The following is a 22,324-nucleotide window of genomic DNA, read 5'->3' as shown; positions in this document are numbered from 1 at the left end:
CAGAGAGCCGACTCTAAGTCGTGCTGGATATTTGACCGCTCAGAGGGGGCAGCGCTCCAACCGCTGCTTGTTCAAAGGGCCAACTGTACATGTGATTCCTTTCCTCTCTGCCCCAAACTTTCCTGTTACTCAGTCATCTTGTCTTGCCTGATTGAGCCTCACAGCACCCCTGAGAGTGAACAGGATGGTGATCGGGGGTCCCGTGAGCATCTCACAAGCCCCAGAGCCTGACAGCCCTCCCGTGGAGAACCTGGCTACCCTCTGGGGATCATCAGTCCCTGCCGGCTCCTCTGGGCTTCCCTGAGTGACAGAGGTCTGGGCAGGAGAGGGAGGCGTGTGCTGGCCCGGTCCCCTTTCTCCTGCACGCCCCCTCAGACTCCCCTGGCCACGCCTGCCCTGGGCTGCTGCACAGGCCCTCCTGCTGATGGAGTGTGGCCCCGGCCTGCTCTCAGCCGATGGTCCTTGTCTGCCCTCTGCCCACCCTCCCCGAAGGGTCCCAGGCCAGCATCCCCTTGGAAGGTAGTGTCCCTGGCAGGAAGTTGGCAAAATGGAATTGCACTCGTTCCTAGAGACGGAAAGTGGAGCTTCCTGCTGGGGAACAGCAGACACACAGGCAAATCCCCCAAAGCTTCCTGATTTGAGAGAAAACCCCAGGCGGAATAAGGGTGTTTAGAGTTCCGTCGCGTTTCCATAGCGATGCCTTGGAAACAGTGTTGGAGCAGAGCTCCTGCCTCCAAATAAGGCAAATACACATACAGAAGGCACTTTCTACCAGGCCGGGGAATTTGGTTGTGTCCCTGCTTCCCAGTTATCCCTTCCCCCGTGACATCCTCTCCCCGCAAATGCTGCTTCACATTTTGGGTTGGTAGCAGGAGCCATGTGATTGCAGGGTGGGGAGATCACCCTCTTCCCCGAGGGTCTCTTAGAGCCCAGGGTACTGAGGTCCCAGCCTCCTCTGCTCGACCTACGGCAGGCAGGGTGTCTCTTCCTTCTGCCCTGGCTCCCCTGAGCATCCCATTCAAGGCTGCTGATTTCTGGAAGCTGTGAGCCTTCATCAGGGACAACCCCCTGTCAGTCAGTCTCGTGGAGGGCTGTGGGGCCTGTCCAGAGGAGACTTGGGTCCGGGGGGCGGGGGAGGGTCTCTGGGCAGGCCTCCCCTCCGCAGCCCAAGATGGCGCTGTGGGAAAAGCCTAATGCCTTAGGGGCCCCCGTAGAGACAAGAACCCAAGACCCCATACCTAGCCTTTTTCTCATGGCCCCGGAGTTTGGGATCAAACCGGCTGGGGGCTGGAGGTGTCCCTTTGCTGCACCCCACGCTCTAGGAACTCAGGCGGGCAGGGGAGCCCAGGGTCCTGTTTCGAGGAGGGTGTCGAGGCATTTGGGAGCTGGGGCCTTGGAGCGTGCAGGCACCCCTCAGACATGAGGGGGGATGAGGATCGGGCTGTGGGGGAGAGCAGACGTCCTCTCTGCCGGGGGCGGGGGTCCCAGCAGAGCCCAGCGCAGTGGGGGAGACAGGCTGGCCCTGACCAGAGTCTCCGAAGCTGGAGCCTGAGAGGCACAGGCTCCCAGGAGCTGCTGCTTGCTCAGCCTGTTTGAGGAAAGACTTCCTGGTAACGAGGTGCCTAGAGAGAAGGAGTGATCATCCACTCAGGGTGTGACCAGCGGCCCTTACCTCCCTCTCCCCAAAGCCCAGAGCTGGGACTCGGGTGAGGCCAGGGGCCATGTGTCTCCCAGCCCTGTGTGCAGGCCAGGGGCTGGATCCCCTGTCTCCCTACCTGCTCAGGCTCTTGGCCCTTGCTTCTTGGCGTTTCTTCAAAGACCCATAAAACAGCAGACCTTTCTCCGTGAGTGAGGCCCCACGTCAGGTCCAGGGCCCGGCCCACCTCAGGCCCATATATGTGTTGTCAGCTGCCACCTCTTCTCAGGTATCTTATTTTCCACTCGGGTGCTTGCTGCCGTACCCACTCCGGGTCAGGACCCTCCTTCTCACTGGGTCCCTGCTCAGTTTCCATGCTGGAGGTAGAAAGCAAGGCTTTCTGTGAAACGCCCTCCAGAGGAGCCTGCTTAGCATGTGGAGGCTTCAGAGGCCCCTTGACTGGGGCCTGCCTTCCTGCCCTGCTTCCTCTTTGAAAACTCTTCTCTGCTTTGAAAACCCTTTCTGAGCAGCCAAACAGCACAGACTTTATTATGGCACTGACAGCCCTGGACGTGCAGCTGTCCCGGCCACACAGAGACAGCACCTGGGAGCCTGGGCTTCCCCTCCTTCCTCGCACAGGCACCAGGGATCTGTGTTGGCGTGAGCCCCAGCACCCTCCCTCCCGTGATGGTGACAGCATGGGGAGTGGGGGTGGTGCCATGTGGCCCTGGCCCAGCCCCTGCGAAGTCTGCTGTCCACCCAGCTGCGCTGGAGAGAAGCGACTTTACTTAGAAACCAGCCCCTCTCCTGCAAGCCACGGTGGCTTTGTTCCTGCTGCCACACTGCCCTCCTGTCCCTGCTGACTCGGTGAGGCTTGGCATAGAGGCAGGAGAAAGCAGGGCTACCAAAAGGAGAAAAAAAGCTCCCTGTGGGCCTTGGCCGCCGTCCAGAGAACCCCAGGGCCCTTGTTCTCTGGGGTGAGTCCCCAGAAGTGGGAGCCTGGGAGGGATCTGTGGGTGCAACCAGCCCTGTGCAGGTTGGGGGCCCAGGCCCAGGCCCAGGAGGCAGGTCTGGGAGCGCTTGGTGCTGGGAAACGTGTTCTTTAAGCTCCCAGTCACTGCCCCTTCCATGTCAGGCCTGGAATTTCCTCTGCCTCTTGAGGATCCTTGCAAGCCCACCCCCTACCCAGTGCTGGGCTCACCCCGGGCATCAGAGACGGGTATGCATGTGCCAGGGTACTACACTCATGGCGTGGGGCTGAGAGCACTGGCAGGAAGGCCCTTCCATCATGGGCACAGCGCCGCCCCTCCCCCTCAACCCTTTTTGGCGGCCTCTGTCTCCCTTGGTTGTCTCCCTTGGTCCAGCCTCCCCTCCACAGAGGGGACAGATGCACCGAGCAAGGTCTTCAGGTCACCACCCCCCCAGCTCTGCAGGAGGAGTCTTAGCGCCACCCTGGACCCGGCAGAGCCACGCCCAGCCTCTGAGCACAAACCTCAGGTTGTTGGGAGGGGGCAGGGCAGCGGCACCCAGAACGGCTTCTGCTTAGGAAAGCGTCGCCGCTGGGGTGTGGAGCAGGGGCCCCAGGGCCAGGCTTCCTCGGGTCATTGGAGCTGGCTCTGTTTTAGTCTCAGGAAACTGTCAAACCACACCGTGTTCTTCCAAGTCCACTTCTTCCGTGGTGGGTCAGAGCTCTCGGGAATCTCCAGCTGGGGAGTCAGGTCTGCTAATGGCTCTGCCTGAATGGGCGGTCAGGTGTATCCTGGGTCTGTGGGAAGAGTCATCCTGGCTTTATCCCATCCCAGGAAGCCTGAGATCCTTGCAGAGCTAAGGAAACTTTGGACCTGGTGAAATGCCTGTCTCTCACTTTGGGACACAGAGTGCCTGGGCTTCTTGGTGGCTCCTCAGGGGTGCCCATACAATGTGAAGCCCCCTCTTGGGCCTTTCTCCTGCTCCCGGGGTGCCTGGTGGTGGAAAGTGCTCAGAGCACCACTCTGCCTCTTACTGGCCGGGCGAGCGTGGGCTGCCGCCTCCTCTCAGCCCAGGCATCCTCCCCTGCGGGGTGGTTGGTGAGGGCTGGAGGGTGCGGTGCCCCGAGAGCCCAGCAGGTGGTCCCTGTGTTTTGGGGAAAGACAGCTGAGATGTGCCTCTTTTCTGGGGGCACCCAGAGCCATCCTGCTGGCAGCCCCTCAGCAGCAGGCACCCCAGCGCCCTGGGTGGGCAGGGACTCGGGCCCAGGGCCTCAGCAGGTGCCACAGGGTGGCGGGGGTCCCAGCCCTGCCCTGTCTGGGCTCTAGGCTTGCAGTGTGGCGTTACGGTTCTCTGTGTGCTCTGGCCTTGGACTCTGTGTCTAGCTAAGTACCTCTCACACAAATGCTTCTCCCTTGGGGCAGCACCAGCTCTGGCCTGGGTTCCCACCTGGGGTGCTAGCTGGGGCTGCAGAAGAGAAAAAGCTTCCAGCCCAACCAGGACATCTCTGTTCTGAGCCTTCCCTTCTGGCATTCTGGGCCTCTGACATGGTGTAGTTGACCTCGGTAGCCAGGTACCCGGGCAGCTCAGACCGTGTGCTCCCAGGCCCGCACGGACACTACTCTCCCCTGCAGGAGCCAGGGCCGGCCAAGATGGCTGTCACCAGCAGCAGCAGCAGCAGCAGCAGCATCCCCAGTGCGGAGAAGGTTCCCACCACCAAGTCCACACTCTGGCAGGAAGAAATGAGGGCCAAGGACCAGCCCGATGGGAGCAGCCCGAGTCCAGCTCAGAGTCCCAGCCAGAGCCAGCCTCCTGTGGCCGGCACCCTGAGGGAGCCAGGGCTGGAGAGCAGAGATGGTAAGTGGTGGCCGGGCTGGCCCTCGGGCCCACCTGTCCTGGTGCCCCAGCTGGAAGCACTAGAATGGGCCTCCCGACAGAGCTGGTGCTGGGACTCGGGGCCTCTGAGCCGATCGTGAGCCCCGGGCCTCAGGCTCCCTCACCTTGTGTCCGTCAGCCCCGGGCTGGGCCTGGCCTGGTGTGGGACCTGGGTTGCTGGCCTCCAGCCATTGCCCTGCCCCTCCCCTGTAGCGCTCTTAGTCCTACCTGTAAAGGAGGAAGACAGCACCTGCTCTGTGAGCCCCAGGCAGGTGTCGTGAGAACCAGGATGCTCTGTGATGAGGTCTGTGTACAAGGGGGCCTCTGGTTCCTGTGTCTCATGGCTGCTTCGTCTTCAAGTCCCCGTTATCTCTGGAAGCCCACTGTGTCCTGAGAGCAGCAGCAGTGAGGGCTGTCTCGTCCTGCTCTGTCCCATTCTGCCCAGGCACCTGGGTGAAGCAGGGGAAGAGGATGCTGGGGAGGAAATCGTTGGCATGACTGCGCTTCTCCACCTAGCACTTGGAGTTGCCTGAGCAGAAGCGGGGCGGCAGCCTCAGCCTCCCTCGTCCAGACCCTAGAGGGCTCTGCACGAGACAGGCTGGCTTTGCCCTTTACACCTGTCCAGGCCACTAGAGGCGCATGGACAGTTGGGACCCAGCTCGTTCAGGTGAAATGCATCTTGTACGGGCTCTGGGCAGAAGGTCCCTCAGCCCTCCCCAGGCAGCACATGCCCATCCACATCCAGAACCGTTCACTCCTCTCACTCCTGCCAAGGTGCTTCTCTGCCCGTCCCTCCAAAAATGTACTAAAAGGTTGCATGGCTAGTTGGCCCCTGGATTCCTCTTTGATGTTCGGTAGGAAGTAGTTGTTGCTGGGACGTCTCTCCTGGGAGAATCCAGCTCTCCCAGCGGAACCCCCAGTCTGGAAGCTCAGGGAGCCCCTGACAGTCTGTCAGCGGCAGCCCGGTAGGGAGAGGCAGATAAGGGTAAGTTCCTCTCCTGGGGCTCTGCCCTGGGGGGGCCACGCCAGCCTCTGGAGGTGGGAGGTAGAGAGGTGGCCTGTTTGGATCCGCGTGCCTTCTTGGAAAGTCCTCAACCAGAGGTGGCAGCCGGCCCAGCATGTCTCCTGCCCCTCTTCCAGAGGAGAGCACCTCGAGCAGCGAGCGTGTGGACTGTGGCCGCAAGGTCCGGGTGGAGAGCGGCTACTTCTCCCTGGAGAAGACGAAGCAGGACGCGAAGGCCGAGGAGCAGCCGCTGCCACCGCCGCTCTCCCCGCCCAGCCCCGGCACTCCCACCAACAGGTACAGTGGCTCCGGCCCGCCCTCCCGGGAGCTTGGCCGTCCCCTTCCTCCCCCAGGTCCTCAGCCCTCTGGCCGAACCGTCTGCAGTGGCTCCTTCGGCTCCCTGGACACAGCCAGCCGGCCGCCTACCCACGTGGACTCCGGCAGCGCTGGGGGGCGGGGTGCAGAGAGACCGGGGCGCGCCTCTGCCTTTAAAGCCAGCAGGCAGTATGCCACCCTGGCCGACGTCCCTAAGGCCATCAGGATCAGCCACCGAGAAGCTTTCCAGGTGGAGAGAAGGCGGCTGGAGCGTAGGACTCGGGCCCGAAGCCCTGGCAGGGAAGAGGTGGCCCGTCTGTTTGGCAACGAGCGGAGGTAAGGGCGGTGGGGGGGGCGACTGGAGGGCCATGTGCTCGCAAACGTGGGTGCACACTCTGCCACCCTTGCAGCCCCTGCCGTGCACTCACACATTCTCTTAGACACACACCCACCTGTGCACCCTCACACACTCGTGCATTCCGTCACATTCTCGTACACCCTCACACGCTTCGTTACATGTTTCCTCCCCGCGCCCCCCCCGCCCCAACACACACACACACACACACACGAGTGCCTGGGGAGAGACAGGGTTTGGAGATGGGCCTGGGCCAGGGCTGGTGGAGGTGTGGGACTTGACTGTGGTCTGAGGGTAGGAGGGCCCTTCCCTCGTTCCCCCGGAGAGTGGGAGCCAAGATCTTGCAAGGTTCCGTCTCGGAGGCTCCAGGCCCAGGCCCGGCCCAGAGCGCCCCAGTGCCCCTGCCAGTAGGAGCTTCCACTCCTGAGTCTATAAATGGAGCGTCTGCCCAACAAGAGGGTTCGCACCCAGCTGCTTGGGCTGCTGGCGGGATGTGAACCTCTCGAAACGATTCGTGTTCTGGAAAAAGAAAATCCATAGTTTTCATTACATTTCCAAAGAAGTTGTTTTCTAAGAAAGAGGTTCAGACCCAAGTTCCACAAGTGTCTGTGGAGTGTCCTGCTGCCGCCCTCCACCCGCCCAAGCCCAGCTCAGAGTTGGGGCGAGCTAAGGGGACAGACTGGGTGGCCCTGGGCTCCCCCTCGAGGGGTTGGCTGGGAGCAGGTTGCTTTGCTCTGCTGCTCCCTTGCTTCTTAGCACCACCTGCTCTCCCAAGTGTGCCCTCCAGCACTAGGAAGAGAGAGAAGGAAACAAGATGCCTCAGTGCTGGGGAGGGGGAAGCTGACCTGTACTGGGGGGCGCCGCGCCTCCAGTGTCTGTCCGCCTGGTTCATTAGTAACCTTGAGAGATGTATGACCACCCTGGTATGCAGGGGCAGAGGCGGGGGCGCAGAAGCAGGGCGGCTCCTCACGGGAACTGCCGGGGACAGCAGAGCCGCAACATAAACCCCAGGCCGGACCTGGGAACGGGAGGGCCCTGCTGCCAGGATGGACCCGGGACGGGGCCGAGGCTGTCCTGAGCGCACTTAAGTATAAGTGAATGGACTTGCCAGAAGTATAAGTCAACGGACTTGCCAGATGTAGGCGGCCAGTCTTCTTGCTGCAACCTGGAGGCCCCTGAGCGGGCAGCTACACCCTGGTTTGGCGGGGACCAAAGAATTAACATTCAGCGCACCTGCTTGGCTTGGAGTTCCCCTCTCAGCTAGCAGCCCAGGTTACACGGCATCTCTGGGGCTTTGCTTCCGCCTGCTCTTTGCTACCACGGGGATGTGCTTTCACCTGGTGCAGGCTGCCCTGGGGCCCCTCCGCGCTGCATCCTAACACTGTCACGTCACTTTCCTACTGACCCCTCATGACGTCTGACTGGCTGCTGTCACTCTCCGAGGCCTGCTCTCTGGTCCTGAGTAGCCACCCCTCCCAGTGCTGGATTGGATTCCTGTCTCTGGTGATGTAGAACAGAACCCCACATTGGCAGGACGCCGGCCACAGCTACCCAGAGTGGCGGCTGCCCGGGAGCCCGACTGGGGGACCTCAGGGGTGGGTTTCCTGACGAGCCCTGGCCCGGAAGTAATCCTTCTCGGGTGGCGAGCTGCTGCGGACTGAGCGTGGGGGCCCTGGCCCTGGTTGAACTGCTGGTGACTGACCCCAGAACCAGCTGCCGGCGGTCCTGTCTGCGCCTTGGCTGGCAGCCTGGAGAGGTCGGGTTCCGTCCCATCACTGGCCCACCTGGGAGGCCTGTGCCGTCACACCTGCAGGGCTTCAATGGACCCAAGTTTCAAAGGCCCCACTTGGCAGAGTCAACCGTGGCTGACTCCCTGGCAGGTGCCGCCGCCCTGTCCGCTCCTCTGACCCCCTCGCGGCCATGGCCGGCTCGCAGCATGCGATTCGCCTGTGCCTTGCCGGGCGCTGCTCCTCGAGGCCTTCCTGGGGCTTTCTGGTCCCGGGGTCAGTTGGAAGAGCTCTCGTTCTGCATGTGGCGGCACCGAGGCCTGTGAGCGGGCCTGGAGTGTCCTCTAAACCCGGCAGGTCGGTTGAGGACAGGCCACCTTAGCCGCCCGGCCAGCCCGAGCACCCGCGAGAGCTCCCCGTGGTTCCCAGGCCCTCCCGCCGCCCCGGCTTCCCGCGCTCGCTCGCTCCCCTGCTGCCCCCTCGGCCGCACCGCTGCTGGCCCCGCAGGCTGCCTGAGGACAGCTCTGTCCTTGGAGGAGACTCGGCGGGAGCTGAGAGCGCCGCAGGCCCTGGCTTCACAGGGAGCCGGGTCCCCAGGAGTTCTGCCTTCCTGAGGAAGAAGCCCTGAGAGCCGCCTGTACTGTGCGCCTCCCGAGGGCGAGCTGGCCTCCGGGGCCTCGGGATGGGGGCCGGTTCCCCCACTTCCTCATGGAGTTAGACTTTAGGCTTCTGGGCCCAGCGGCCCTTCACTAGGTGCCCTCGACTCTGCTGCTCGTCCAGATGCAAGGACAGCCCTCCGTGTGAGGCGATCTCGGGGCGCCTGCCTGGGCGGCATCTCTGGGAGGACAGGCCTCTGGCCGGAGACACGCGGGCAGCCCCTGAGGGCGTGTCCCCCATGCGGCTGCTCGCGGCTCCTCACTGGTCGCGCTCCTCAGTGATCACCTCGGGTTTTTGCTACTTTAATTCTTTGAATAATTTTGATTTACCATGATTTGATTTTTACAAGCAGTCCTTTTCTGTTTATTCATTCTCCAGCCTTATTTTCTTTCAGGTCTTGCCCCTCTCCACCTCCTCCTGCTGTGTCGCTGTGTGACGTTACTCGCCCCTCCTCCGCCTGCTTCGCTCCCATCTCAGCTCCGTCTCCAGCCGTAGATGGCCTGACGATGCCGCCCGCCCTTTCACACGAAATCAACTTGCTTTGTTTTTAATTTGGGTTTTGATTCTTTTTACTGTTGGCAGAAACAATGTTAATTCGTGGGTCTTTTTCTTGCTAAATTTTGGATGCCCTGGGGTGGGGGCCGCATCAGACCTGCGAGGAATGTGATGAGGACGGGGCCCTCCGAGGTGCTGGCTGCCTTCTGATGCGTCTGGCTCAGGAGAGGGTGCCGAGCGCTGAGCGTGTGACTGCCGAGTTCGTCAGCACGGCAGAGCGACAGAGCGTGCGGGGACTCCAGTGTGGGGGCTGGGAGGCGGAGGGCAAGGAAGCGTCTGGTGGAAGGGAAGGACCTTGCCCATGAACTGCTGGCAGCCCCCCAAAAGGGCCCCCTCAGCGGAGGTGGGAGAGGGAGCAGGGGTGTCCGAGGCGAGCTGGCTGAGCGAGCGGTGTGCACTGCCGGGGCCCTGCGCGAGGGCAGCCCGGAAGCTGGGGCGAGCCAGGCGTGGGGTGTTGGCTGCGGGAGCCCCTCCGAGACTCCGGACCACGTCCCCTCGGGCTCTGGGGGACCCTGTCTCCCCCTCAGCCGCCTCATGCTCTCTCTTGCAGGAGGTCCCAGGTAATAGAGAAATTTGAGGCCTTGGACATCGAGAAGGCAGAGCACATGGAGACCAACGTGTCAGCCGGGCCCTCGCTGTCCAGCGATACTCGCCAGGGCCGGAGCGAGAAGAGGGCCTTCCCCCGGAAGCGGGTGAGCGTTCGGGCTCCGGGGCGGCGGGGGCAGGGTCAGCACGAGGCCCCCACACCCACCGAGGCCCCACTCACACCCGGACGATCTTCTGCCCGGCCTCCCGCTCGCATCTCCTGGTTCTCTCTCGGGTCTCTCATCTCCTTCCCCATCTTGAGGGTGAGGCCTGTCTTCTGCGTCTTCCTCTCGGAACTCCGTCCAGCTCTCGTGAGCCTTTTTTTGGTCCCAGGTCGTAACCAGAGCCAGTCTCTTCATCTCTGAGGCAGTCGGGCCGCGAGGCTGAATACTTTTCCTTCCTCTCTCTTTCGGGTGGTGGCCACAGCCCCAGTTTCTCTCTGCCCAGTCCCCAAGGTGGATTCCGCTTCTGAAACCCACCTCTCCTGGGCCACCCGCCTCTCGTGGCCCCCCTGAGTCTGCCCTCCGTCTTCCTCCTGTTCTCTCTGGGCTCAGAGGGGCCCTAGTGCTCACTGCACAGAGCCCAGCGTCTTCCCTCTGTGACCCCACGAGGCCCGGGGAGGACGGGGGCCAGGAGAGCCACGTGGCTGGTGCGTCTGCAAGAAAAGGCTGCTCTCCCACCAGGGTGGCTCGGCCCCGGCCGCGGGCAGCTGGAGGCGTGGGACTAGGAGTCTGGGCGCAGGTCCTGTCCTCACGGGCAGAGGTGCTGAGGGAGCCCAGACGGCAGAGTGCCCCCTCCTCGTCCGGAACATGGCCCTGCAGCCCGGCCCTCCCGCAGCTCCGGCTGCCCAGGGGCTGGCTGGTGCTGACGGGGCTGCTCTCTGCCACAGGACCTCCCCAGCGAAGCTCCTCTCCCGGACGCCTCGGCCTCCCCCCTGTCTCCACACCGAAGAGCCAAGTCACTGGACAGGAGGTCCACGGAGCCCTCCCTGACGGTGAGCCCGGGCGCCCGCGCTCCGAGGCCTGGAGACGCTGCTCCTGCTGCTTCTGTCCCCTGGGCTCTTCGCTGCTGCTGCCTGTGCCTCCGCGCTGGCGTCCCTTCTGTGCACGGGCCCCACGTCTGTGCGTGGGAAGCAGGTGCCGTGTTTCTGCCCCTTCTCTGGGCTGCGTGGGCATCCTGAGCTCTGAGGTCCCAGCGGAGGCGGCCACCTGGCCAGAGCGGCGGAATTCTGGCTCCGGGGAATCAGGGCCACAGGACGAACCTCCGTTCTTCTTGTTTTGGGTGTTTGTTTCTGTGACATTTTGGAGTCGGGAGCCCCCCTTTTGCTGGGCACTTGTCTTGTTCGTGGGGTCACCACGGAGGGGGCCCAGCCTTCGCTCCAGGGCATGGGGGCCGTAGCCATCGGGTGCAGGTAGGGAGTGGTCAGGCGGGTCGAGCGGGCCCGTCGCTCCCTCGGGGAGCCCCGAGTGGCAGGCCAGCGTTCCAGGAGTGAGGACAGCTGGCAGCTGTATGGGCCCTTCTCTGCTTTGTCCTCAGCCTTCCGAGGAGCCTGGGGCTGATGCCGCCCCTCCCAGGCGTGGGGCCTCCAGCGGCAACCTGACTTGGAGCCGTGGGGCCAGGGTGGAGGCTTTCTTGCCTGGAGTCTGGGTTTCGCTCGCGGGTTTGGAGCAGAGGCTCCAGGACGCATGTGGCTGATGGGTGTCCCACTACGTGGCATGTGTTCTCTTAAACCCTCCTTGGGTCCTTGGAATAGAAAAAGATGTCACAGCCCCGTTCTGGTCGTGATGGCTGTAGAAGAGCACATGGGCCGAGGGGAGCAGTGGGCCACATCTCTTTCCACACTGGCCTTGCCTGCACCCCGATGTGTGACACAAGCCAGGCCCAGGGGGCTGCCTGCCTGCGGCCCTCGAGGTGCTCTCAGGCTGCTCCTCAGGCTCTGGCGCACAGGTGCCAGAGGGAACAGCAGGGACAGCGCCCCGTTCAGTGCCTGCGCTCCTGGTTCTGCTTCTTGTAGGGAAACGGAGACTCAGACTCATCTTGGCAGGTCAGTGGCCTGAGGGTCTTGGCAGGCTTGCTGCTGTGTCTTGCTTCACACCAGGCGTGGTCTCTGCTCTCAGTCTTCCTGTGGCCTCTGTGAGAACTTCTCAGCTCTCCTTTCAGCCATCGCTGCACAGCTTCCCTCCACGCGAAATGCCGGGTGACTCTGTCTGGGCCGTTCTTCTCTGCCTTCCGGGCGGCCCTGCGGGCGCAGCAGTCAGGCAGCCCCACTTGTGCTGCTCACGGGGTGAGGGGGCCTCGCCCTCCTCGAAGACGTGCGTCCGGGGAGCAGCTCTGGCAGCCCCTGCCAGGGTGAGGGGCCACGGGGGCTCCTCTGGCAGGTGGATAGGCCCCTTTCCGGGGCCCCCTCATTGGGGGAGAGAGAGCTGCCTTGTCAGTCACCCTTTACCCAGAACCGGGACACCGATGCTTTCCTCTCAACTGTTCTTTTTTTTCCTTTCTTAGCCCGACCTGCTGAACTTCAAGAAAGGCTGGCTGACCAGGCAGTATGAAGATGGCCAGGTGAGTGGCCAGAGCTGCTGTGGTCCCTGAGGCGCCGGGGAGCAGGCGTGAGGTTCAGCTGGCCTTGTCCCTGCGGGTGTGTGAGCGCTGGCCCTGTCCCCCGCCTCCAGCACACCCCCTCATCTTGGGGACCAGGGTAGTGGCCGAGACCCCATCTCCTCAGAACTGGGGGTGCAGTGGGGGTGGGGGCCGCCGGCCTGCCCGCTGCCAGCGCAGGGACTGTTCTCCTGCTCCCGATGGGGTCTCAGCATCAGGCCTGGGGACGTGCTGCGGCACTGGCTCCCCACCTGGTGACCTTTCCCAGAAGTGTCCCGAGAGCCCAGGCTTCCCCAGGACAGGAGGGCCTTCTGGTTGTGGGGTGGAGCCAGTAGCCAGGGTGCAGTCGCGGCTCTGCGGGGAGCAGTGGACTTAAGCAGGAAGATCGAGCCATTCGTGGCTGCTGGGGTGGAGGCCAGGCCTCCCAGGAGGCGGAAGGATGAGCCTGCGGGTCCCACCGAGAGGCCCGTAGAGTCCCCTCCCCGCTTCCTGAGTGACCGTGCCCAAATGCCCTCTTCTCTCTCTACCACTTCAATCCCCTTGGCCCTGCCTGGAGCCTCGAGCCTCCCCGCCTTGCTCCTCACGGTGAAGATTTGGGAGGCCAGCCGGTTGGGTTGCTCCTGCCGGCGGCAGGTGGGCGCCCCTCTGGTTAGCCAGGGGGTGGCCGTGGCTTGCAGGTGGCCTCCTTTTGGCTTAGGGGCCCAGCGCCTATCTGCAGCCTCTGGAGCCGCAGCCCCGCTCAGCAGCCACGCCTCTGCGGGCGGAGCACACGCAGCCTATGGCCCACCATAGCTGTCCGCACCGCCTCGTCGCCAGGGAGAGGTTGTGCGCGCATGGCTGCCCGTGGCCCGAGTGGAGTCCTGTGTGTGTCTGCCCCCAGCGGGAGGGGCCGCCTGCCCTCTGCGTTACCTGTGCCCAGTGAGGTGCCCCAGGACCCTGGCTGTTGGGTGCCTCAGAGTGGGAAGTGTGGGAGTTGAGTCTTGGTTTTCCCTTCTCTTTCAGTGGAAGAAACACTGGTTTGTCCTTGCTGATCAAAGCCTGAGGTTCTACAGGGACTCGGTGGCTGAGGAGGTGAGTGTCTCAGCTCCGTTCCTCTGTAGGGACAGGGGAGGTCCAGGTGGCACCGCTGTTCCTGGGCCAAAGTCCCCTCCGGGTGGACGGGTAGCCCAGTCCAGATCTGCAGAGGAGTCTGATGTTCCCGGGGCTGGTTCCTGCTGGAAAGTGGGCTCTCTAGGCCCTGCTTTCGGCACCCAGGTACGGGGGTTTCAGTGGCTTTTCTTGTCTGTGTTCTTTGAAGAACACTGAAAGACGTCTTGTTTTAAAACTCAGGGTGAGTGGTTTTGTTCTTTCTATACAGAGATCTTGTGGTGAATTGAGTCTTTAAAGAACCGAACTAAATCTTGCCCCTTGTTTTCTGGACAAGGATGGGACGTGGCAGGTGAACTTGGCCAGCCTGGTTGAGAGTCCTGATTCCATGGTCGAACACCAAACAGAAGGGGCTCTTTTTTTCTTCACCTACAAAAAAAATCATCTATTTTGAGCAACTTGGAAGTCTGTTTCTGCACCTTTTCCCTTGCATTCCACTCCAGGAATCCTTCAGATATACTCCCACATGTGAAGAAAGAGATGTGTTCCATGTCAGTGGTTCCTGCGCTTCTATAACAGCAGGAGATCTGAAAGAACCTAAATGTCTAACGCTAGGGGCTGCTTATATACCCTGACACTAAGTTCTGTCTGGACTGCAGTGGAAGGACGTTAGTGACACAAGCACAGATGTAGAGCAGTGTGGGTGGTGGGTCTCTGGGGGAGCCTAAGGTCAGGGGCCACAGGAGCATGGGTGTTTGGCTGTTCTCAGAGCATGGTCTGTGGACCCCTGGAGACCCGTTCAGGGATTCTTCTGTAACAAAAATAGTGTCATAAAACTGCGATGCCATTTCCTTTTTCCGTTGTGTTGGCCTTTGCACTGATGGGTGCCTCAGCCTGGTCACGCTGCAGGAGCAGGTGGCTGGCCCCGTGCATCCTTCACCGCCACGCACTGTGAAGTTACAGAAAGGGCCGTAACCGAGCAGGGAAGGCGCCCCCTTCGGTAATACTCTGTGACGTGAGACGGGAGGTTGGCAGAGGTTGCTCTGGCTGCTTGTCCAGGTGTGACGGCCGTCCCGGGGGAGCACTCGCCCGCTGCCTGCGCCGCCCGCCCCGCCGGCCACCTCTCCTCGCGGCCCACGGCCTCTGCCTGAATGGACGACGCACAAGTGCTCGCTCGGTTTGGGTGTTCGGCAGACGTTTTCTTAAAAATGAACCAAGTGAGTCTCTTCCTTCAAGGAAAACGACCGACGGAATTGTTACCAGTGATTCCGTTTGAGCTTCCAAGCAAAACTGGAACTTTGGAAAACTTGTGTTCACCATCACTAACTTGACAGTCTCCCCCGAGCTTACAGACTCTCCTGACTGAACAGGTGGTGATAATAACAAATGCAGTGTTTGCTCCTGTACAAGGAAACGTCAGTATCTGGGGGCTCTTCCAGAGGACGAGACAGTGTCACCAGATCATGTGGGGGTGAAAGACCCCCTCAAGGAGCAGGGTAGAACCATGGGTTCTAATGCAGCAGAGGACAGAAAGTATCCCCTTCGCAGTTCACCTTCAAGAAACTACCACTTGTCAAAGGAGAACAGCCACAACTGTCTTTTTGAAAAGACTGTTAAAATTCACTTCCCTTTTCCAATCCCGTGTCTGTGTGAGGCCAGACCGTCTTCATATGCTTCAACCAAGACATGTCAACAGGGCTTCCCTGGCGGCGCAGTGGTTGAGAGCCCGCCTGCCGACGCGGGTTCGTGCCCCGGTCCGGGAAGATCCCACATGCAACGGAGCGGCTGCGTCCGTGAGCCATGGCCACTGAGCCTGAGCGTCCGGAGCCTGTGCTCCGCAACGGGAGAGGCCACAACAGTGAGAGGCCCGTGTAACGCAAAAAAAAAAAAAAAAAGAGTTGCAAAAATCTCTTGCTGTTTTTTTTAAAATGATACTTTTTGTTAAAAAATGAAATGGGTTTGTGTACTTCAATGCATAAATTTTTTTCAATTTTTTTTCCTAATTTCTAATAAGGCAGATATCATCCGTAGGTACAACCCACATAAAGAGAAGCTCTTTGGCACCATCAATTTTTAGGAGTGTAAAGGAGGTTTGAGAACCAGGGGCATGGGATGTCTTTGGCAGGATGTGTGAAAAATGGTGGTGTGGATGCTTCTAGGTGGTGTGCGGTAGGCAGCGCCCTGCCTGTGAGCATGTACAGTTCACGGGGCACTGGCCTTTACTTTCTAAATCCCTCATTTTCTCCGCAGGCGGCTGATTTGGATGGGGAGATAGACTTGTCTACATGTTATGATGTCACGGAGTACCCAGTGCAGAGAAACTATGGCTTCCAGATCCATGTGAGCTGGGTGGGGTTTGCAGGGAGGCTGAGTGCAAGGGTGGGGCCGTGGGCCTGACCAGCTGGTGCCTCATCCTGTCCCTTCCTCTGCCCTGGAGCTCCTCACCCCACCCCCAATCTGTGGTCTCAGCAAACATTAAGACATTAGCATCTTTCTCTCAAGGCTGTCTAAAAGGGTTTTTTTACCAAAGGTTCTTTCTTTTTCTCCCATTTTTTAAACGCTGGAGTTCAGGCTAGTTGGAAGGTTGTGGGATGTGGGAAGTTAGAGTGAAAGTGTTGAGTTCTTAACTCTCAGGGTGCTGGGTTTTTATGCACTTGTTCTGTCCTTCATTCATCCACTTACCCACTCACTGGAGTCCTTTCTCCCCACAATCTTGTGAAGGCCTCCCAACGAGCAAGGCATTGCCCCGTCCTCAAAAAAATAATCTGATTGGACAGATGAAACAGTCCTCACTGGCCATGTCATCAAAGCTCGGGGTTCAAGGGCTGCTCAGAGGTAGCGAGGCTCGTGGTGAGGGCACCGGCCCCCGGCTACCGTGTCTGCCCTCACTCTGATGCCACCTGTAAGTCTGAGGGTGCCCCAGACCACCCTCACATTTGATAATTTGCCAGAAGGACTCACAGAACACAGGAAAACACCGTACTTGGGACTGTAGATTTATTTTAGCAGAGGGATACAGATTGGTACCAGCCCAAGGAAGCAACGCGTGGCGAACTGGACTGAACAGGAGGGCCCTAAATGAAGCTCTCGTGCCCTTGGGGACGTGTTTCCCTCTCGGCGCTGACATGTGATGACACACAGAGCTTCCAACATGGGAAGCTCGCCCAAGCTTCAGGCCTGGTGCCAGGCCCAAGCCTCTGTGTCCAGAGTTTTTATAGAGGCTTCATAACTGATCAACTGAACTGCTGTCCACATGGTCAAACGCAAGTGCCAGCCCCCTCTCCCCCAGAGCCTGGCTGATGTCGCATGGCCAGAGCCCCAGCCCTTCACCGCATGGCTGGTCCTTCTGGTCTGGCTAGCCCCACTGTGCATCACAAGGGCACAGGGCAAAGGCCAGACCTCCCTTGGGGAAAGCTAATTCTTCCCCCATGAGAGCCTTAGGCGTGCGATAGGAACCAAGTGGCCTGACAGCTGTCACACTGGGGCTCCCCGGCTGGGACTCCTGCAGCGTCACCTTCTGACATTTGGGCCCAGAGACTCAGCTGTATCTGTGGATTCAGCCTAGATGCAGCATGTGGCAATGACTAATACTAACCAAACTCAGAGGAGTGAGTTCAGATCTGAAGGCCCATGAATTCATTAAAAGGAAAAATCCAGCCCCCAGTCCACCAGGCTGCAGGGCATCCGTGGGGGGCACCAAGTCATAGCTGAAGGTGGCGCCAATCTGATGCCCTTCTGCCCCTCGTCCCTTTAGGAGGAAAAGATATGCTCAGTGAGCTAGACCTCTAGCCTCCTCTCTGTGGACAGATTTGGGGATGGTGCCAAGTTCTGGCATTGTGGGCCGCACGCTGAGCCCCCCCCCCCCATCTTTTTTTTTTTTTAATTTATTTTTGGTTGCGTTGCTGTGCGCGGACTTTCTCTAGTTGCGGCGAGCGGGTTTCTCATGACGGTGGCTTCTCTTGTTGTGGAGCATGGGCTCTAGGCACGCAGGCTTTAGTAGTTGCGGCTTGCGGGCTCTAGAGTGCAGGCTCAGCAGTTGTGGTGCACGGGCTTAGTTGCTCCATGGCATGTGGGATCTTCCCGGACCAGGGCTTGAACCCGTGTCCCCTGCGTTGGCAGGCGGGATTCCTAACCACTGTGCCACCAGGGAAGCCTCTCACCTCCCCATCTTGAAGGGCAGGCTTCTCTGGGCAGGGCACCCTGGGGGTATGCGTCCATTCCCATCACTGAGCAGGTTACATCATCATGTTCTAAGAGGTCACTTTCTGTGCAGTAAGGCCGTGACCTGGGACTCTCCTGGTCACAGATGGGGCGTTTCTGAGTCACCTGTGCTCCCTGGCTGATGTCGTCCACCAGCCTGACCCCTCGTCACTTTACCTGGGTGGGGGGCAGTGAGCTTATGAGTTCTGGGGCTTTCTCATGAGCCCCGTGGACTGGGAGTTCTAAGTCGGGAGAGATGGCGCCCAGCACGGGAGGCCAGCTTCCTGGAGGGACTCGGCCTGGGTCACTAGGGAGCTTTAGGATCTCGAGGGGCAAAGCTGTCCCTGGCCTGGCCACCAGACCTGGTGGCATCTACCAGGGGGCTGAGTGCAAAAGCTGGCGGGTTGGCATGGGGAAGCCCTAAGTGCTGAGTTGAGAGTCAGCCTTGCCCCGAGTTGTGGAAAGCACCGCAATGTGGAGGCAGCTGAGTGTCTGTGAGACGCATCTGGTGGAGCAGCAGGGACGGGAGGCCAGGTGTCTGGCAAGCGCGGGGCGCCCGGGAGAGGGAGGGGCAGGGTCAAGGGCTGGAGACCCAGAGTGCGGCGAGCCGTGTGCGGGAGTTGGCGGAGCCTGCAGCGTCCTGGCCCGTGGTGCGTTTGAGGCCGAGATGGGCCCTCTGAGACCGGTAGACAAGCAGCCAGCGTGTGGGCCTGGGGCCGGGAGAGAGCTCGTGGCAGCTGAGAACTGAGGTTGTGGGAGAAGGTGGCCGAGGTCACGCTCCATAAACGGCACACCAGGAGCAGGAGACGGCTGGGGGGGCCAGCACTTCAGGGAGCCCGGAGGCCACGCCCCCCCCACCCCGGTTGGCCTGCGTTGGGGGGAACCAGAGGGAGAGAGGAGTGGACGTGGGTGGTGGGCTGTGGTCTAGATGGGGCGTCAGGCGGGGTCTGGGGTGGGCCGAGGTCACCCCGTGCCGTGCTGTGCTCTGCAGTGCCCTGATGCTCTCTTAGTTTTGGCCCCTGGCCATGCCAGCTCCTGTCCTGAACCCATCTTGCTAACAGTGTCTTCCCATCAGCTGTTTTGCTGACGTCTCATGGGTCCATTTATGAGTAGCCTGAGCAGCTTGAAGAGTTCTGATCCCCTCACTTCTGTAAGACAGGAGCCCATGGGCTCAGAGGCAGGGGAGTGGACTCTGTGCAGCCACCACCCACATCCCCACCCGCATCCCCACCCCTCCTCAGCTTTGCTGGAGCCGCGTGGGCCGCTCAGGGCCACAGGGACTGTGTCTCCAGGCCACTCATCACCCACTGCCCATGCTGCCCCCTCCTGTGATGTCCTTTATCTTGATTGGCATCCCACCAACTCACCCAAGTGTGTGGGGGGTCCAGGGATTGTCCTTGAGGTGCCCCCCCACACAAGCCTGTCAGTGCTGCACTGTGCATGCCACCTCCTCCACCTCTCTGAAGCCCCTCTCATCACCTGAACAACCAGCCCGGCCGCCCAGCAGGTCTCCCTGCCCCTCCTCAGCCCAACAGACACAGCCTCCATCGGGCCCCAGCCACCACTGAGCCTCGTGCCTGCCACTCCTGTCCCCGGTCACCCCGTGAGCCCGTTGTGCGTGGTTGCACGCCCCAGGCCCACTCCCTCCACCTGGGTCATGCACCCCTTCCCCGTCCACTCGCCCACCCTCCCTAGCCCTGCCACGCCCTGGCCCCTTCCCGCTGCTCCCCGCACGCACGTTCTCCTTCCTTCCAGTCTGCGAGCTCCTTAAAGAGCAGGGAGTGTCAGTAAAAGTAAAGGCCTGCTGGGTCCCGTGGGGAGGGGACGCCCGGGTTAGCCACAGCCATGACAGTGTTTGCGGCTTTGCTCTCTCCTTTGCCCTCCAGCTCTGTTCATCCCGAGTGGGGCACATACCGCACTCCTGGGACGGCCACCTGGCCGCCAGCCTCCCTGCGGGGCCTTCTTCAGGGGTGGGGAGGTGCCAGTCACTGCTAACTCCTCGTCTTCTGTGTAGACAAAGGAGGGCGCCTTCACCCTCTCTGCCATGACATCTGGAATCCGGCGGAATTGGATCCAGGCCATCATGAAGCACGTCCGCCCGACCTCTGCCCCAGACGTGACGAGGTGAGCCGGCAGGGTGCCCGAGGGGCCAGCACGGCCTTCCCCCGCCGTCCTTCAGTCCGCTGCCCACTCACTCTCCGCTTGGCCTTCTGGGTTTTCTGCCTCAGGTTACCCCTCCCCCTCAGGCCTGGCCGGCGGGAGAAGCTCCCCAAGGGCCCGGGCACTGAGCCACGGCTGGGTGAGGGCGGCTCCAGATGCCGCATTCACAGGCCACCTAAGCGTTTCCTTTTCTTGATCCTTCCGCCTCACTCCTGAATCTGCTGGATTTCCGTGCAGCCGTGACAAAGCTCTCTTTGCATCTCTTGGTGCTGGAGGCCAAAGTTGGGAAACTGTTCCCCGTGTCAACATCCATGCTTCATAAACCTCGTGATTCGCCCCACACCTTCCTCCTCCTGCCCTGATGGTTAGAAACCTGCAGTTTTCATTTTACAAAAAGCAGAGAAGCTCCCCGTGTGTGGCTGGTGCTGTGATGTCGAGAACTCTGCCGCCCTGATCCTCACGGCTTTGGCGCCTTCGCCGGTTCTGAGAGCCTCTTGCTTGCGGTTTTCGGTCCGGTCGTTTAAATGCTTCTTGAGTGACTCTCTTGTGTTGGAGGTTGTGCCCAGGGGGCGACCCTGGTGCCCACGGAGCGCTCCTTGGCCCAGGGCGGCCTCACACCTTGGTCAAGTTCTGGCCTCCTTGCTAGTGACCTGCACCTCTTTGAACAAGGAGGCAGGAAGGGACCCTAAATGGAGGACTCTTCTCTCCAGTCCTCCGTCCTGTGTTGTCTGTTCGATTGTTTGTTCATTCCTTCATTTATTGCACGAACAGAATACCTGGTTGTTCCCGAGTCTCTACGACCAGGAGCAGAGACCAAAGCTCTTTCCGGGTACTCTGAGGAGGCTGCGTGCGGTGGGTCGGGGCCCGGCTGGGGTTCGTTAGCCTTGGGATGTCGCAGGTGTGTGGCTCTGGCCTCAGAAAGGGCAGGAAGGACGCGCTCAGGCGACACATGGCTTGGGAGGGGCGCCTCCCCTCCGTGTTGGGGCCACAGCCCATGGGGACAGTGTCCTCCTGATGAGCAGTGTACTCCGGGGTCAGCCGCCTCGCAGCCGGGGTGCTTGCCTCACCCAGTTTGTTCCGTGTGGGCTTTTATACTTTGAGGAAAAGAGGGATTTTTTTAGTGCAGCAAGGCCATGCCCCGGGAAAGTTATTGGAAACAGGTACGGATGTCAGAAGCGTGGGTTTGAGCTGCACACCGCGGCCCCCCGGGTGTGCAGTCTGGTGGGGAGTCGCAGGGGCTGCTTCTCCTGCGGATAGTGGCGGGTCCGGCTTGTTGTGTCATCCTAATGGCTTATGCAGTCCGAGGCCTGGGCCAGCTCTCAGTTCAGTGGCGTTGTTGAAAAGGTCCGTTCTGGAGAAACTGTGTGCAAGCGTGTGGTCTTGACTTGGAAGCTCCCAGGGCCGCCTCCCGGGACAGGGAGGATGCTTCTTTTGCAGGCTCCCTTCTCTTTGGCCACCTTTCAAACACAGGTGCTCCCTGGAGTCCCCAAGGCCCAGCCCTCGCCGCGCTGGGGGTCTTCCCACCCTGTTTTGAGGGCTTGGGCGGGACCAGAGGCCACTCGGCTCGGGCCAGGGTCGCAGGCTCTTGTCCTTGGAGCCCGGAGACCTCTGCCTCGGACGGCGACAACCAGTGCCCTACAGCACCCTGCCTGGGGACCTCCGCTGTGGGGCAGGTGGGGGGAGGCGCATCCAGCTGCTGGGCAGGCAGAGGTGCCCTTGAGTGTCCTGCTTCCTGCTCACCTCTGCCCCGGGTGGGCTCAAGTCCTGTTCAGTGAGCCCCTGCCTGGTGCCGGCTCGTGGCCCACAGGTGGTCCCAGGGCCATCACTCTGATCCGTCTGTCACGCCAGCCACCCAGAGTGGTTTTTCAAAACACAGACCTGACCGTGTTACTTAACCTGCTTATCAAAAACCCATGAGCCTTTCAAGGGAAGCGGTTGTTGGTCTCGCTTGTTCCGTCACCGCCGGCCCAGTGCCTGCGTGCCGTGGGGTCTACCTCCCACGTGGCCTTGTGTGGGTGTGGCCGTGCCCGGCGCAGCCTGAAGGGGCTCGCGGCCCCCCCATTATCATCCTGCGGGAGACCTCTGGGCCGTTGTCTGCGGCTCCTTTTCAGTGCCACTTGGGGTTCCCTCCACAGACGTGTCAGTGAGTCAAGGCAGAGTCTCCCCCTTCCTTGTGGGAGCCACAGCCGCGTAGAAAAAGGCATGTGGTGACAGCAGGGAGCTGGGCCCTGTCGCCGGGAGCCCCGCCTGACCAACTGTCTCCCCCGCCCCAGCTCGCTGCCGCAGGGCAAAGACCGGAGCAGCTCCCCCTCGGAGACGAGGCTGCGGGAGAAGCAGGACGGGGAGCCCGGGGAGCCAGACCCCGAGCAGAAGCGGAGCCGGGCCCGTGAGCGCAGGCGGGAGGGCCGCTCCAAGACCTTCGACTGGGCCGAGTTCCGACCCATCCAGCAGGCCCTGGCCCAGCAGAGAGCCGGCGCCCCGGGGCCTGCCACCACACGGCCCGAGGCGGAGCCCGGCGAGCTGGAGAGGGAGCGTGCGCGGCGGCGGGAGGAACGGCGCAAGCGCTTTGGGGCGGTGGACGCGGCTGACGGGCCCAGCGTCGACGACAC

The 22,324-nt window shown here is 61.2% G+C and overlaps 1 protein-coding gene across 1 annotated transcript in view; it reads left to right on the top strand.

Annotated features, from left to right (window-relative positions):
- Positions 1-22,324, top strand: part of MPRIP (myosin phosphatase Rho interacting protein) — a 122,628-nt gene that overhangs the window by 72,891 nt on the left and 27,413 nt on the right. Inside the window, 9 exon segments of the mRNA XM_024752140.1 lie at positions 4,237-4,459; positions 5,618-5,777; positions 9,640-9,781; positions 10,564-10,668; positions 12,177-12,233; positions 13,272-13,340; positions 15,606-15,695; positions 19,570-19,679; positions 21,989-22,324. The exon segment at positions 21,989-22,324 is cut by the window's right edge and continues 22 nt beyond it. Of these exon segments, the coding sequence (XP_024607908.1) occupies positions 4,237-4,459; positions 5,618-5,777; positions 9,640-9,781; positions 10,564-10,668; positions 12,177-12,233; positions 13,272-13,340; positions 15,606-15,695; positions 19,570-19,679; positions 21,989-22,324 (1,292 nt within the window).

Source organism: Neophocaena asiaeorientalis, unplaced genomic scaffold (assembly GCF_003031525.2).
Source record: "Neophocaena asiaeorientalis asiaeorientalis breed wild unplaced genomic scaffold, Neophocaena_asiaeorientalis_V1.1 scaffold540, whole genome shotgun sequence".
NCBI classification, from domain to species: domain Eukaryota; kingdom Metazoa; phylum Chordata; class Mammalia; order Artiodactyla; family Phocoenidae; genus Neophocaena; species Neophocaena asiaeorientalis.
The sequence above is the reverse complement of the archived record's forward strand: the minus strand, read 5'-3'. Positions and strand labels throughout refer to the sequence as shown.